The 17070-nt window shown below is 29.1% G+C and overlaps 1 protein-coding gene across 1 annotated transcript; it reads right to left on the bottom strand.

The window, feature by feature from the left end:
- Positions 1–1033: 1033 nt before the first annotated feature.
- Positions 1034–16622, bottom strand: LOC110637375 (MADS-box protein SVP-like). Its single transcript, XM_058130986.1, has 9 exons — positions 16445–16622; positions 15960–16167; positions 2904–2982; positions 2364–2425; positions 2136–2235; positions 1982–2023; positions 1804–1845; positions 1559–1719; positions 1034–1337 (listed from the first exon to the last, which is right to left on the bottom strand). The coding sequence occupies exons 2-9, from the start codon at positions 16139–16141 to the stop codon at positions 1325–1327; spliced, it is 681 nt and encodes a 226-aa protein (XP_057986969.1). The 5' UTR covers positions 16142–16167; positions 16445–16622; the 3' UTR covers positions 1034–1324.
- Positions 16623–17070: the final 448 nt, after the last annotated feature.

The raw sequence follows: 17070 nt of genomic DNA, 5'->3' as shown, positions 1-17070 counted from the left end.
TTTCACGTTAAATAGATCGTATCGTGTTGAATACACCTAATACGATTTAATATTAATCGTGTCGTGTAACTCGTATAATTAAATAGTCGTGTTCGTGTTTAAATTTTTAACACTATTTGTTAATCGTGTCGCGTTTGCATTGATCTTAATTATATTTGTATCACATATTAACACGACACAAATACGACCCATCAACCTGAATGATCACCCTTGCCATTTACCAATATCCATCGCTAGGCCTTATACAAAGCTTTGATTTTTTTTTAATGTAAAAAAAGGTGACTTTTACTTAATTTTTAATAATAAGTAATAATTAATATTGTGTGAGAAAAAAAATCGTTTGAATTATTTTTTGAAATTACTGTTAAAAAAGTTATTAAAAATATATTTTTTTAAATATAATAAAATAAGAGTATTAAACTGAATTTTTCTAAATTATTTTTTAATAATATCTCAAATATTTTTTAATACCTTTTTATTGTGTAATTCAATACTAAACGGGATTTTTTTTTCTTCCCTTTCCTTCAAATAAATTTAAGAATACATTATCATTCGCATAATTTAAATTTGCTCAATATTTCATACAAATTAAAGAGTATTAAATAATAATTTATAATTAAATTTAATAAATTTTAATATAAAATAATAAATAATTTTTTTTAATAATACCTAAAATAGTACTTAAAAAAACAATTTTAACCCTCTCGTCTTTATATAAAATAAACACCTACACCACCACCATGTTTGATATTGTGATAACTATATACTTTCTTTTTATAAGGTATCATTTTAAATATTATAAAAAAATAATTAAAAATGTTTTTTTAATTAATTTGAAATTTTTATAATTAAAATATGATCCACGTGAAAAGCCTTTCTATCCATAATTTGAAATATTTTAAACGTGACAACAAATCTCATCAAATAGAACTGTTAAATTTAACATATTTGTACGAGTATCAAGAAATTCAATAATTAAAATTAGCCTATCACGCTTAGAGCAGCCCATGAATCTGTACCAAAGAAATAGGAATTAAGAACCAAGCGGAGTAACATGCTTAAATGACAATTTCAAACATCTGTTAGGTTTTCTAAAGAAATTAACACAACCCAGTAGCGTTAGAGCATGGAGAAGCCATAATCAGAAGACAACAAAAGTGAATTCAAGTATTTTCACTTTCAAGAGCTTAATACAACAAGGATACATACAATTTTTCTTTCTTTTTTTTTTTTTTTTTTCTCCTTTTCCTTTTAAGCCTATCTTCAATTATCAAGACCTGGCTTTATTCCATACAAGTAAAACTACTTTGTCTTCCCACCATCTTCAAAAGGGCAGTCTGCAAAACAGTTTACAGAAAGCAACAGAGCGACACTTCAATGAAAACTGAAGGAATTGAAAAGGAATATTAGTTGCTTGCAGATTTCATAATACATCTATCTTCAGTCTATGATGTATCTGATGCAGGCCTAGCTATATTTGGTCTTAAGTTTGGATTCAATATGAGCTAAATCAAAACAGAAAAGGAAGCAGAGTGATAAATCAAGTAGCTAGGCTTACCCTAGTTTGAGAGAAGTATCGGAGCTATCATCTTCAGGAGGAGGGCCACTGCTGCAGCTGCATACGTTGGTGGCGGATTCTGATGACATGCCTTCTTCCTGCGGGACAGCCAAATCCGAATCCAAAAGGACTGGCCTTTTTCCCTTGCACAATGTCATCATCTGCATTCGTAAACAGATGCAATCTAATCATCTCTTGCCGCTCAACTACACAAGGAATACGACTGGTTAAGTTAGTCTAAATACCTTCTGTTTTAGCGCTTTATTCTCTTCTAGCAGAAGAGCTCCCTGAATTATTATGGAAGAAAACTATGATTTTGATCGATTAAACTCGACCTTTCGGCCAAGATTATGAAAGCCTAAACAAAGTTAGTGAAGATGATAAAGTTCAATCTTCTTTCTTGAACTAACAAAGGTATCTAACCTTCTTTTCAAGTGCAGAGATCTCATTCATCATCTTATCTCCCTGTAAAGAACGAAAAACTCAACTAGTATCATATGTTGAGCATGTGTGTGTGTATATATATCCCTTGCAAAAGCCAGCAATAATCGCAACAATGTTGATGCAAAAAAAATACTTTAGTTTCAAGCACACGGCTAAGTCCTGTTTCAAGCATTTTTTCCAATTGCTGCAAGTCCTCCATGTTTAATCCTTGCAGATCCTCTCCCCTCATCTGCCTGTTACAAAAGCAACAGTCTCTTAATTAGTATTGCATTATATAATCATGATAACTCGCAATGATAAAATATTGAAAAGCAAAACCATTTAATACACACACACACACACACACACACACACACATTACCTGAGTTGATGAGTCTTTTCAGCCACCTCCTTGCTCAACTGCTCGTGATTGCTATTCTGTAGCTATATTATAGTAAAAAAAATAAAGTCATTCCCAGTTTACGACAGTAGCCATCCATATACCAAACTGCAGAAACTTAATTTATAGTCATTCACAATGAAGAAATAATAACACATTTTGCATAATAAAAAACTAAGGTGGTAATTAATAACAGGGAAAATAGCTCAAAAAATTTCAATTTTTCACAATTTTACCATATATATTTTTTTAATAATTTCATCCTTACCTATGAAAATCAAATTAATTCTTTCCTTCTGTCAATTTCAGCTGTTAGAGTTACAGCTTTGCTATATTAGCATGCCTAATCATGTTTTATAACATCCACTCTGACACTAATATTTAAATTAACCACTAATCCTAATAAACCCTAAATTAATAATAATCTTTAAATTCGAAGAAACCATTAGTTTCTTAAACTTAATAATCCCTAAATCATAAAATAATACATATGCATTAAAAAAAAAAAAAAAAAAACATTACCTCCAACTCAAGAGATGGTCGGTCTAATTTATCGAGCTTATTGGAATGCAGATTATGCCTTGCAATTATGTCCTTCATACTTCAAGAGTAGTAATAATGTTAGCAAAAGCAAATTATATAATACACTTTAAGACATGCTCATTCACTCACATAAACATAGAAACTTAATTTTTATATTTTATGAAAAAACTTATATTAAACAAATAAAAAAAAAACTAAAATTTAATGATACCAGTACACTTAAATAATTTCTAGTTAGCATATATGCATGCTTTTAATGGAACTTTTAGACTATATAAAACAGCTGCCGGGACCGAATCCCAGTCTTAGTCACAGACTTGAAAGTTGAAGCACATAGATTTCTTTCAATAACAAAACATGGAAATTAACAGGAAAAAAATCTTTACTTATTTATTTATTTATTTTTATTCTTCACCTAATCAAGCCAAGTGGCACGCACGTACCTAAATTTTCACTCAAAAATTATTTAAACTGAACTAATAACTACACTTCTGGTGAGCATACACTGCTAAGTTTGTAGATGAGGACTAGAGTTTTGGTGCACACACATAAATTGCTAGAGTTTATAGATGAAAGGTCTAAAAATAATTTTGATATCTCTGCATATGTAAATACCTATTATAATTTGAAGTATTAATAAGTTCAGACATAAAATTTCAACTCCAAACCATTTTAATCTAAGAAATTTTGATAATATATTAAAAAAATTAGTCAACTTGTAAGTTAAACGCCCTAAAATAACTTTTATATCTCTAATTTAAATTTATAATCTCACCATTCTAAAAATGCCTCTAATACTATTAAATCGAAGCTGATCATAGATTTTGATAGAAAGAGATGCACTTCCATAGTTAGTCCTATTCATGATTAGGGTCATATCTATATATACATGTATAAAGCATTAAGGTATTTCTAAGAGAATATCATGTGGCATTCTCTATTATATATGTACCATTCTCTATCATATGTAAATTATAAATTATTTAATAGTTACATTATTAATATTACAATAAGTAGCCATTATTATAAGATAACCTACAATATATTAAAATATATTAATTATATATATTTATATCTATATTACATATAGATAGATTTTAATTAATTATATTATGAAATCTTTATTGAAAAGTTTAAAAAATAAAATTTAAAATAATTAATAAAAATTTTAAAATATTATATTATTTTTATATATTAAAATTAAAAGAAAATGTATAAACAAAAATTATTAATAGCTATGTGTAGTGTATATATATTGTGCTAGGCATCAATGGTTGTAATATATATAAATGTCAAAGATAAATTGAAAATCATATTTTATGATTTCTAGTTTTTCCCATTTTCTGAATTAATGCCTAAAAACAGTCTAAAAGAATATAAGCTGCTTTAATAATTAAAATTTTCTTTTATTAAAAATGGCAAACAGATCAAATTGAACAAGTTACGTTTGAGTTATTATTGAGTCACCACACATAAAGATTATTCTAGTGTACTATGTAGGTTGTGAATCGTTTCATAATAAAATTTTAATTTTTATCCAAAAATTTAGTTTTTTACTAGCTTAATTTTGAAGTCAATCTAAACTAGTTGATTTTAAATCATGTCATTGATTAACTCTCAATTGAACCATCAATATTATGGGTTATTTATGTTTGAGTTATTTCAAATTTATGCACATTAAAACAAATTATACACTACTTTAAATTGAAATGATAAATTGGATCAAAATTTGCCATCATTATTTTTAACACTTTCATTGTTAATTATAGCAATGACAAGGGTAATACACATTTATGGCTGGTAACAACAGGTTGCTGGGGCAATAATTGCAGAAGCCAGAGTAATAATCAATTTAGCTGGGTGTTATGGTTGTCAAATACTCCCTCCACCTCAAAAAAATAGTCCACGTTACTTTTTGCACATGAATTAAGGATTTCGATTATTATGATTTAATCGAAATTTTTTTCACGTTTTTTCCCTATATGCCCCTAATTAAAGTTATTTGCAAGAGTAATATTACTTGGACTGCATTAAATACAAGATAAATATGAAGAATTACTATTATTGGCAAGAGATTCAATTTGGTCTTCCTTTGTAGGTGGTGATTTACAAAATCAGAATATAAAGAGATTAAAGTAATAATAAATTTTGCTTCCTTTTATGTTGTGATCATAACTGATAATAAATGAATTATTCACTACACTCCACTTTCTTAAAAAAATAAAAGTTATTAATTGTTTTAAAGTGTAATTACACGAGGATACTCAACTCAACTCAACTAAGCCTTTATCCCAAAAATTTGGGGTCGGCTATATGGATTCGCTTTTTCCACTCTGAACGATTTTGGGTTAAATCCCCAGAAATGTTTAATGCTTCTAAGTCATGTTGTACTACTCTCCTCCAAGTTAATTTAGGTCTACCCCTTTTTTTCTTTCTATCCTCTAACCTAATGTGCTCTACTTGTCTAACTGGAGCCTCCGTATGTCTACGCTTCACATGACCAAACCATCTCAATCTCCCTTCTCTCAACTTATCTTCAATTGGCACCACTCCTACCTTTTCTCTAATACTCTCATTACGGACTTTATCTAGTCTAGTATGGCCACTCATCCACCTTAACATTCTCATCTCTGCAACTCTTATCTTAGATGCATACGACTCTTTCAGTGCCCAACACTCACTACCATATAACATAGCCGGTCGTATGGTATGCAGTAAAATTTTCCTTTTAATTTATTGGGAATCTTACGATCACATAAAACTCCCGTGGCACGTCTCCACTTCAACCATCCGGCTTTAATCCTATGACTAACATCCTCCTCACATCCCCCATCTACTTGAAGGACTGAGCCTAGATATTTAAAGTGATTACTTTGGGACAGTACCACTCCATTCAAACTAACTCCTTCCCTATCACCATTTTGGCCTTCACTGAACTTGCAATGCATGTATTCTTTCTTCGTTCTACTTAACTTAAAACACTTTGACTCTAGAGTACTTCTCCAAAGTTCTAGCTTCCTATTATTATGAGACATCGAAAAAGAAAATATAGACTATTTTTTTGGGACGGAGGGAGTAGTAATGTTTGCGATGATTATTGATCAAGCATTCTCCCTGTAAAGTTTTAGAGGGAAAATTCTTTTCCCTAGTGTGTGTTTTTTTTTTTTTTTTTTTTTTTGTCTAGGGTGTCATTTCTATTATCAGATGGCTTTCTATGGCCCCTATTGGGTAGGGGGAGCTCCCCTCTCTTTCAAGGTTGTGGGTTTGCTTTCCCCATTCTGGGTAGGTGTACCTTCAACAGTTTAGGCGAGAGAGCTTTCCATTTGATTTGTCATGGTTCCAAGAGGGTGGTTCCTGAGAACATATTGGGTCCCTAGTGTGAGATAGTTCTAGCATGGCTTACTCTGGCTCCCTATTGGGTAGGGGGAGCTCCCCTCTCTTTCAAGGTTGTGGGTTTGCTTTCCCCATTCTGAATAGGTGTACCTTCAACAGTTTAGGGGAGTAAGCTTTCCATTTGATCTGTCATGGTTCCAAAAGGGTGATTCCTGAGAACATATCGAGTCCCTAGTGTGAGATAGTTCTAGCAGCATGTAACGGTATCTGTTGCTCACCAAACTAAGTCAATTAGGTTCCGAAGTCAAATCTACCTATACCTAGGGTTTATTTAGTTTTGGGCTTGAGCCTTCGCATTTAGGGCTAAGCATTGGGTTCAAACTGAACGAACCGCCAAAACCAAAAACCAAATTTTCCATAAAAAAAAATGCAACTGAACCTAACCAATTTAAGAGAAGAACCGAGTTAAACCGAATTATTTCAGTTTGGTTCGATTCAGTTCAAAACCGCCAGTTTGCCCTCAAACTCAAATGCCTAATTTCTTCTCCAAATTATAAATCTCCAATTTCTTCCCCAAATAGAAAATCCCTAATTTTTTAACTGTTTACCCAAATACAATTACACAAATCATCCATAACAAATTAACACATAAAAAAGCAAACATATTTAACAAATCAAAGAAATTAACAAATTAATAAGATACATATTCATAACTCTAATATGAAACTAAAAATAAAAAAGCAAACACAATTTAAATAGCTACATCATTGCAACATATTCAACAAATGGAAAAAAAAAATCAAATTTCCCATCAAATTTAATGTTCTTCAAAGCCCAAAAAGGTGAAGCCAAGAGCACTACTTGAAGAGTTTCTAGGCAAAACGATACCTAGATCTCAAATTCAAATAGCATCTTGACTTTACCCATTTGGGATTTGAGTGTGATAATTGAAGACGCAGAAGATGATGCATGAGTGATGACTGAACAGTGGTGATGATGTTGGCATGCTGCAATGAAGAAGAAGAAGAAGCGTGAAGATGGGTTGATGGTGATGTGAAGAAGAAGAGAAAGAGGAGAAAGAGAGTCGTGATGTTTGAGAGCAGAGAGAGAGAAGTGAGGGCTAGGTTATTGACTGTTTGGTAGAGGCGACTAAGAATGGGTAAATGGTTAAGGTTTAGGGATAACATCTTATATATATATAGAGAGATTAAATCGGATTTAGAGAGGAAAAACGGTTCAATTTACACTTTAGAGAGGAAAATCGATTTGGCTTGGTCTTCTATTTTTCTTTACAAGAATCAAATCAAACTGAAAAACTAAAAATATTAAAAACTAAAAATCAAATCAAACTGAACCAACTAAAAAATCAAATTGATTGAACCAAACAAACTCGATTCATTTCAATTTTTCAATTAAGTTCGGTTTTTACAGAGCGCTATTTGTATTGGATTTTAAATGGATTAGTTAGCTTCTCTTTGATTTGGGCCTAAGTGCCTTATCTATAATGTCAAACCTTGTAGCCATTTCTAATGTATTTTTTTTTTAAATTAATGATATGGTCTTCTATGTTTAAGAGAAATGAAAATCACATGATTTCTGTTTTTTTTTTTTTTTTCTTTATAAAAGTATCATATATAAAGCATGATAAACCGAAAAAAAAAATGCACAATTTTATTTTCTAATGAAATAACCAAAAAGTTATAATATAGTTCCATTTAAAAGATTTTACTCCAACAAACAAAAATCCCTCCCCTAATAGATTGTTGTGAAAATTGAATATTGACATTTGTAAAGCCTTGACCTTGGAAAAATATTTCTCTCCATAATTTGCCTATGAAATCTTAGTCTAAGGAACGTAGGCATTTACAAACTAAATTTTTCATTAATAAAATTTCATTATTTATCAACAAAAAATAAAATAAAAGTAATTAGATATAACAACTCATATTCAAATAACTAATTTATATTTGAAATTAAAAGAAAAAATATTATCTTTAAACTAATAACTTAGTAATTAATTACTTACTTCATAACTTAGTCATTTTATGTTTGTTATTTTTGTTCTGCACATATACTTTCTTTCTGCTGATTTGTAGGCTTTTGCTTGTGTTGGATTATAGAGATATTCTTTTTATGGGAAACTAAGGAAAGCATATTTTATTGAACATTTATCAGATATTTTATTAATAATTTATTATTCAGGCTACGATTAGTGTTGGATTTACTTCAGTTTAAATGTTATTTTGAAATCATATTCAACAGAATATGATAAAAACTAATGTAATAAAAAATTATAAAATTAAAAAATTATATAATATAAAATAATATAATGATGATTTCGTTCCTGTATTGGTTGAAAATAAAACCTAATGCAAGCAAAGCCTAATTTCTTGATTATTAGCTTAATGCTTCGTTTTAATGAAGAATGGAGAGAGAGATTTTGAAAGAAAGAGATGCACTACCATAGTTAATCATTATTCATGATTAGGATCATATATATATATATATATATATATATATATATAAAGCATTAAGATATTCCTAAGAGAATCACGTGGCCTTCTCTCTTATATATGTAAGTTATAAGTTATTTAATAATTATATTATTAATATTATAATAAGTAGCCATTATTATAAGATAACCTACAATATATTAACTACATATATTTATATCTATATTACATGTAGATAGATTCTAATTATTTCTATTATGAAATCTTTATTGAAAAGTTTGAAAAATAAAAGTAATAAAAATAAAATTTAAAATAATTAATAAAAAATTTAAAATATTATATTATTTTTATATATTAAAATTAAAAGAAAATATATAAACTAAAATTATTAATAGCTACGTATAGTGTATATGTCTGGTGTATATATACAGTGCTAGTCATCAATGGTTGTAATATGTATAAATGTCAAAAGATAAATTGAAAATCATATTTTATGATTTCTAGTTTTTCCCATTTTCTGAATTAATGCATAAAATCATTCTAAAAGAATGTAAGCTACTTCACTAATTAACATTTCTTTTATCAAAGATGGCAAACAGATCAAATTGAACAAGTTACGTTTGAGTTATTATTGAGTCACCATACATAAAGAATATTCTAGTGTAATATGTAGGTTATGAATCGTTTCATATTAAAATTTTAATTTTTATCCAAAAATTTAGTTTTTTATTAGTTTAATTTTGAAGTCAATCTAAACTAGTTGATTTTAAATCATGTCATTGATCAACACTCAATTGAACCATCAATATTATGAGTTATTTCAAATTTATGCACATTCAAACAAGTTATACACTATTTTAAATTGAAATTTTTAAAACGAAATGATAAATTGGATCAAAATTTGCCATCATTATTTTTAACACTTTCATTGTTAATTATAGCAATGATGGTAACACACGTTTATGGGTGGTAACAACAGATTGCTGGGGTAATAAATGCAGAAGCCAGAGCAATAATCAATTTAGCTAGGTGTTATGGTCGTCAAATACTCCCTCTGTCTTATAAAAAAAAAAGTCAACTTTACTTTTTTCACATAAATTAAGAATTTCGATTATTATGATTTAACTGAAATATTTTTCACGTTTTTTTCTTATATGCCCTTAATTAAAGTTGTTTATAAGAATAATATTATTTGGATTGCATTAAATACAAGATAAATACGAAAAATTACTGTTATTGACTAGAGCATCAATTTGGTCTTCCTTTGTAAGTGGTGATTTACAAAATCGTAATATAAAAAATTAAAATAATAATAAGTTTTAAAGTGTAATTATATGAGGGTATAATTGTAAATTCAAAAAAATATATATTTATAAAAGAGGAAAGGAGACTATTATTATGAGACGCCGAAAAAGAAAATGTGGACTATTTTTTGGGACAAAGGGAGTAGCAATGTTTGCGATGGTTATTAATCAAGCATTCTCTCTCTAAAGTTTTAGAGAAAAAATTCTTTTCCCAAGTTTTTTTTTTTCCTTTTTTTGTGTCTAAGGTGTCTTTTCGATTGTCACATGGCTTTCCCTGCCCCCTAAAGGCTATGGGTTTGCTTTCCCCATTTTGGGTAGGTGTACCTTCGACAATTTAGGCGAGAGAGCTTTCCATTTGATCTGTCATGGTTCAAAAAGGGTGGTTCTTGAGAACAAATCAGGTCCCTAGTGTGAGATAGTTCTAGCAGCGTGCAAGGGTTTCTGTTGCTCACCAAACTAAGTCAATTAGATTCCAAAGTCAAATCTACCTAAATCTAGGGTTTATTTAATTTTGGGCTTGAGCCTTTGTATTTAGGGCTGAACATTCGGTTCAAACCAAATAAACCAAATCGCTCAAACCGAAAATCAAATCTTTCATAAAAAAAAATGCAACTGAACCTAACCGATTTAACAAAAGAACAAAGTTAAACTGAATTATTTCGGTTCAAAATCGTCAGTTTGCCCTCAAACTCAAATGCCTAATTTCTTCTCCAAATCATAAATCTCTTATTCATTCCCCAAATAGAAAATTTTTAATTTCATAACTCTTTACACAAATACAATTACACAAATCATTCATAACAAATTAACACATAAAAAAGCAGACATATTCAACAAATCAAAGAAATTAAGAAATTAATAAGATACATATTCATAACACTAATATGAAACTACAAATAAAAAAGCAAACACAATATAAATAGCTACATCATCGCAACATATTCAACAAATAAAAAAAATAAACCGAATTTCCATCAAATTTCGTTGACAGTATAGAGTTGATGTTCTTCAAAGCCCAAAAAGGTAAAGCCAAGAGCACTACTAGAAGAGTTTCTAGGCAAAACGCTACCTAGATCTCAAATTCAAATAGCATCTTGACTTTCCCATTTGGGATTTGTGTGTGATGATCGAAGATGCAGAAGATGATGCATGAGTGATGACTAGACGATGGCGATGGTGTTGGCGTGCTGTGATGAAGAAGAAGCATGAAGATGGATTGATGGTGATGCAAAGAAGAAGAGGAAGAGGAGAAGGAGAATCCTGGTGTTTGAGAGCAGAGAGAGAGAGAGAGAAGTGAGGGCTAGGTTATTGACTGTTTGGTAGGGACGGCTGAGAATGAGTAAATGGTTAAAGTTTAGGGATAACATGTTATATATATAGGGAGATTAAATTAGATTTAGAGAGGAAAAACAGTTCAATTTACACTTTAGAGAGGGAAAATCGGTTTGATTTAGTTTTCTATTTCTCTATACAAGAAACGAATCGAACTGCAAAATTAAAAATATTAAAAACTCAAAATCAAATCAAACCGAACCAACTAAAAAATCAAACTGATTGAACCAAACAGACTCAATTCAGTTTGATTTTTCAATTAAATTCGGTTTTTACAGAGCCATATTTGTATTGGATTTTAAATGGATTAGTTAGCTTCTCTTTGAATTGGGCCTAAGTGCCTTATCTATAATCTCTAACCTTGTAGCCATTTGTAATGTATTTTTTTTTTAAATTAATGATACGATCTTTTTTTTTGAAAAAAAAAAAAAACAATGTTTAAGAGAATTGAAAATCACATGATTTCCTTTTTTTTTTTTTCTTTATAAAAGTATCATATATAAAGCATGATAAATCGAAATAAAAATGCACAATTTTATTTTCTAATGAAATAACCAAAAAATTATAATATAGTTCCATTCAAAAGATTTTACTCCAACAAACAAAAATCCCTCCCCTCATAGATTGTTGTGACAATTGAATATTGACATTTGTAAAGCCTTGACCTTGGAAAAATATTTCTCTCCATAATTTGCCTATGAAATCTTAGTCTAAGGAACGTAGGCATTTACAAACTAAATTTTTCATTAATAAAATTTCATTATTTATCAACAAAAAAAATTAAAATTTAAAAGTAATTAGACATAACAACTCATATTCAAATAACTAATTTATATTTGAAATTAAAAGAAAAAATATTATCTTTAAACTAATAACTTAGAAATTAATTACTTACCTCATAACTTAGTCATTTTATGTTTGTTATTTTTGTTCTGCACATATGCTTTCTTTCTGCTGATTTGTAGGCTTTTGCTTGTGTTGGATTATAGAGATATTCTTTTTATGGGAAACTAAAGAAAGCATATTTTATTGAACATTTATCAGATATTTTATTAATAATTTATTATTCAGGCTACGATTAGTGTTGGATTTACTTCAGTTTAAATGTTATTTTAAAATCATATTCAACAGAATATAATAAAAATTAATGAAATAAAAAATTAAAAAATTATATAATATAAAATAATATAAGGATGATTTCGTTCCTGTTTTGGTTGAAAATAAAACCTAATGCAAGCAAAGCCTAATTTCTTGATTATTAGCTTAATGCTTCGTTTTAATGAAAGAATAGAAAGAGAGAAAATTATATCTCTTGTTTGAAAATTTAATGAAATTGGAAAAAAGAAGCGGAAAATAATGAATTAATTGTAAATAATTACACATGATGCTCAAACCTTCTACACATATATACAACTTCCACTCATCTATGATAGTCATTAGTGTACTATAATTCAACTTTCACACAACTAATAATGCAATGTTTTAATTAATTATAACGAATAACACTCGATGAAATTGCCTTAGTTGACTAGAAAATTTAATTTATTAGTAGAAAAATAATAATATAATAACATGCAATGCTTAATTTAAACAATAATAAGTTATATATAGAATAACTATGCAAGATTGTCTAATATATGAAAAATATCACAACTGAATTTTAGATTTAAGAAAATGGTTATTTTATAGTAATTTATAATTGTTTTCTTTATACATATAAAACAATAATTTTGTAATGAATTACGTCAAAAATTTAACAAAATTGCCACTTAAACTGTTAAAATAATAATGCTTTACACCTATTCAAAGCAGAAGTTTTTATCCGTTGTGAAAACATTATCAAACTGCTACTTTATGCTACAGTAATGAAGACAGATGTAGTGATTCTCAAACTATTACTATATTTATGGTTACGGTTTAAGTATATAAGACAACAGTTTTCAATCGCTGCTTTAAATTTATTATGTAATAGAGTATTTACACCTAAAATCATATAAATTGCAAGATATATTAATTAGTCAAATCTCAAACTTCATGCATTAATGTATTAATTTAATGGAGGTAGAGGCTTGATTACTGAACTAACAGTCCTATAATTAATTATACAAGTAATAGTTAATTAATAGGGATATCATCAATAACATATATAGTTAGTCATTCAGAAACTCTCTTGGCCTTCTTCATTACTTTATACCATTGTCCTTTGTGCAATCTCTGCATCTCTATGTATCCTCATCCTCAGTTATTGTCACTTCTACTTAATGAATAGAGAAAATCACAATTAATAACTTAAACTCTAGGATTATTCTAAGTTGAATATCACACTTCAAAACTTTACTATATTGACCCTAAATTTTAGTTTAGATTTCAATATCAATCTTTATTTTTTTTTTGTTTAACAAAATTAATTAATTTGGGATTTAAAATATCCATAGAATAAGCTTCAACTTAAACATAAAATTTTTAGCTATATATGTAAGGTTAAATATTTTTAAGGCCTAATAACCAAAAGAATCCAAACATTTGCATGTTTTTTCAATTTTAGCCCATTCTTTCCATTTCTTAAATTTTAGCTTAACCTTATAACATTGATAATAATTTTTGCCAATTTAGTAAATGAAAATAGCTACATTGAATGTATGAGAACAAAGATTACAGTTCCAAATTATTCTAAAAAAAATTAAGAATTATTAACTATTAGATAAATAAATTTTTTTTTTAATTGATATAACCAATTTTTTTCCAAGAAAAAGGGTATTCTTTGAAAAATTCAAAAATTTTGAATTTATATTAATAGGATCAATTTGCAATGGTTCATAAGGTTTACAGTCACTTTAAAAAATTATAAATTAAGCGTATGGCAACCCTCAAAGTTTAGAGCAGAGGGTATAACAATATGCGTTTTCACACCTTAAAATATTAGAGTACATTTATATATTTTCTTTCTATTATATGTATATCAAATGTTCAACAATATGCTTCAAAAAAGTTGATAAAACTCTGCCTAGTGATCAATAAACAGGCAATAAATGGATTAATTTCCTCTAATTAACTAGTTAATACTTATTCAATTTAGACTAATTAACAACAAAATGTGGAATGTATATGCACAAATTAATAGGAAACTATAAAGAATATTAAAATACCCTTGAGGCATAAAACATAAAATTCTGTTTTCTATTTCATTCTGAAAGAACCCTTTCTATTTCCGCATCCCTTGGCGGTTAGGCCATTCCAGTTCTGAAGAATCGTATAAAGTGAGTTGTTTGATATGTAAAGAAAATAATATTTATTAGTGAGTTATTATTCACATAAAAAAAAAAGAATTTCTTTTTTTTTTAAGAGAAAGAGATAGCTAATTAGCTCTAAGTGAAACTTTCCCATTAACTAACAAGATCATCTATCATTTGATTCGACTTCAAAAGGCACACGACCCAAATTAAACTCCTTTCTTTCTTGCTTTTGACAGATGTGACTGCTCAAATTATCCTGAAAGTTCTAAAGCTCTGATGCGCTATATATATATCCACAAAAGTGAAAATGATAATTGACGTTCTATTATTTCATGTGAATGAAATTGGAGCACCAACAATGGCTGCGATTCCTCCATTTGAATGATAAATCGCAGAAGATTATGTGACCCTTAGCTCTAATAAAAGGCAATTAACTATTGTATCATCCTTCTAGTTCTGCCTTATTGTATCTAAAAGATTATAATCCTGTCATCAATAGTTATTATGAGTTAAGAGACAAAAGCATGATTTCATGGTCATGATCACTCAAGTCACCAACCGCTGAATAACTAAAAAGAAGGTACCAGATGAAGAAAATATCTTCTTAAAGGTCCTAGCTAGATACCCTAATTAAGGGGGCGGTTCAAGAAAAAAGAATAAATTAAGTAGAACTTGTATGTTTTACACCTTAAAATATATATATATATATATATATATATATATATATATATATATATATATAGTCATATCTAGATTGTACTAGAAAGATTCCACAAAACAGCAAGTATCGATGAGAAAAGGGTCAAGCAAGGTACCAAAAAATATGCAATAAAGATAATAATACAAATGGGTTTTTCATTATTTTCCCAAAGGAATAGAGAGTTAAATCCCCCTCCTCTCCATACATATAGAGACGAATGTAGACACTTCTTATAGGTACAGTAATTATTTCACGCACAACACCAGCAACATAAACACGTAGAACTTTTCTTTTCTTTTTTTTTTTCTCTCTCTCTATTTTTCTTTCAGTGTATGAAAAGGAATTATTCCTTCCAAATTTTGCAAGACCCATGAATACATAGTTTCAAACAATGCATAATTGGAGACGTTTATACCTAGAAAGATCGACTGCTGGGGGTTTTGATCTCTTTCTTCCTCTATGAAAGTAATGATATTAAAAACAAGGATAAGGTTATGAGGTTTATTTTCCATGGAAAACCATTGAATATCAGTAAAAGATCGTGCTTATATTCCTTGTTTTTCCAATTTCATCATCTCTGTGAGACACAGTTACAGAAAGAAGAGTTGGAATATGGGAAAAGTGCATACATTGTGATATCCAAGGAGATCTACGGCATTAGAGAAGTAAAAGAGAAGTACCTGGAGCTGCAATACTCAAACAGCTTGCCAGTAGCAGAGAAAATGATTAGAGCAACATCAGCATCGCAAAGAACAGAAAGCTCTTCAGCTTTCTTGAAAAGACCTCGTCTCCTCTTGGAAAAAGTCACTTGCCTGGCTGTGATGTTGTCAATCTTCTTGATCTTGATCTTCTCTCTAGCCATCCTCCTACGCTTCTTCTCTCCTTAAACTAAAGGGGGAAAAAAGAAAAAACTTTCACATTGTCCGTACAACCAAGGAAAAAAAAAAAAGAAACGCATAAAATGGCAAAGAAATAGACCACAAATGGGTGGGGTTATGCAAATTCAATAAAAGAATTTGCAGAAACCCTAGCTATGCGAAAGACCCAGTTCAGATCCAGGCAAGAAACCCATAAAAGGTGAAAGAGGCACCAAATCTCAGCTAATGATTCATGAACATGCAAAACCAAAAACAGAATTGATGGGGTTGTTAGCATACATACACACCTAGCTAGCTCTGGGTCAGTGCAGCTTTGGCTCGAGTTAGGTCGGATCAAAGGAACCAAAAGCTAACTAATTGGAGAAAGTAGAACCTGCACAGTAAAGAAGAGAGAGAGAGAGAGAGAGAGAGAGAGAGAGAGAGTAGAGTACCTTGGATAAGTATTTGTGTTCAAGAAAGGAAAGGTTGCCTTCCCTTTTATAGCTAAACAGAAGTCTTTTCCTTGCATTAATCTCATTTTCCCTAAAAAGAGAAATATAAGAGTAAAAAAGAGGAGCTCCCTTTGGATATATATATATATATATATATATATTAAATTAATTAAATATAATATTTTTGAGTAATAAGTAATAATTATTATTATTATCTTTTATTTTTTATGTGGAAGATCGCTTTCCGTACAAAGAAGGCATGCCGCGATCACGTCATTATAGGAGCCCTACTGTCTATCCATTGGTTATTTTATTTTTTTCATTCATTTTTTTAGTTTCCTTTCCTTCTCTCCCCATTTTATCGCGATAAATCGGCTTATGAAAACATCATTACTAGTTTCTTTGCTTTGGTGGATAATTGGATAATTTCATTACTATTCAATTTTTAATTTTAAATTACATTAAATTTATGATAATTAATT

This window comes from Hevea brasiliensis, chromosome 12 (assembly GCF_030052815.1).
Source record: "Hevea brasiliensis isolate MT/VB/25A 57/8 chromosome 12, ASM3005281v1, whole genome shotgun sequence".
Taxonomy (NCBI): domain Eukaryota; kingdom Viridiplantae; phylum Streptophyta; class Magnoliopsida; order Malpighiales; family Euphorbiaceae; genus Hevea; species Hevea brasiliensis.
The sequence above is the reverse complement of the archived record's forward strand: the minus strand, read 5'-3'. Positions and strand labels throughout refer to the sequence as shown.

Coding starts and splice junctions, on each gene's coding strand:
- LOC110637375 (XM_058130986.1), bottom strand. CDS start 16,141: ATGGCTAGAGAGAAGATCAAGATCAAGAAGATTGACAACATCACAGCC. Junction 1,846..1,981: donor TCTCTGCACTTGAAAAGAAG/GTTAGATACCTT, acceptor ATAATAATTCAG/GGAGCTCTTCTGCTAGAAGA. Junction 1,720..1,803: donor ATAAAGCGCTAAAACAGAAG/GTATTTAGACTA, acceptor TTACGAATGCAG/ATGATGACATTGTGCAAGGG.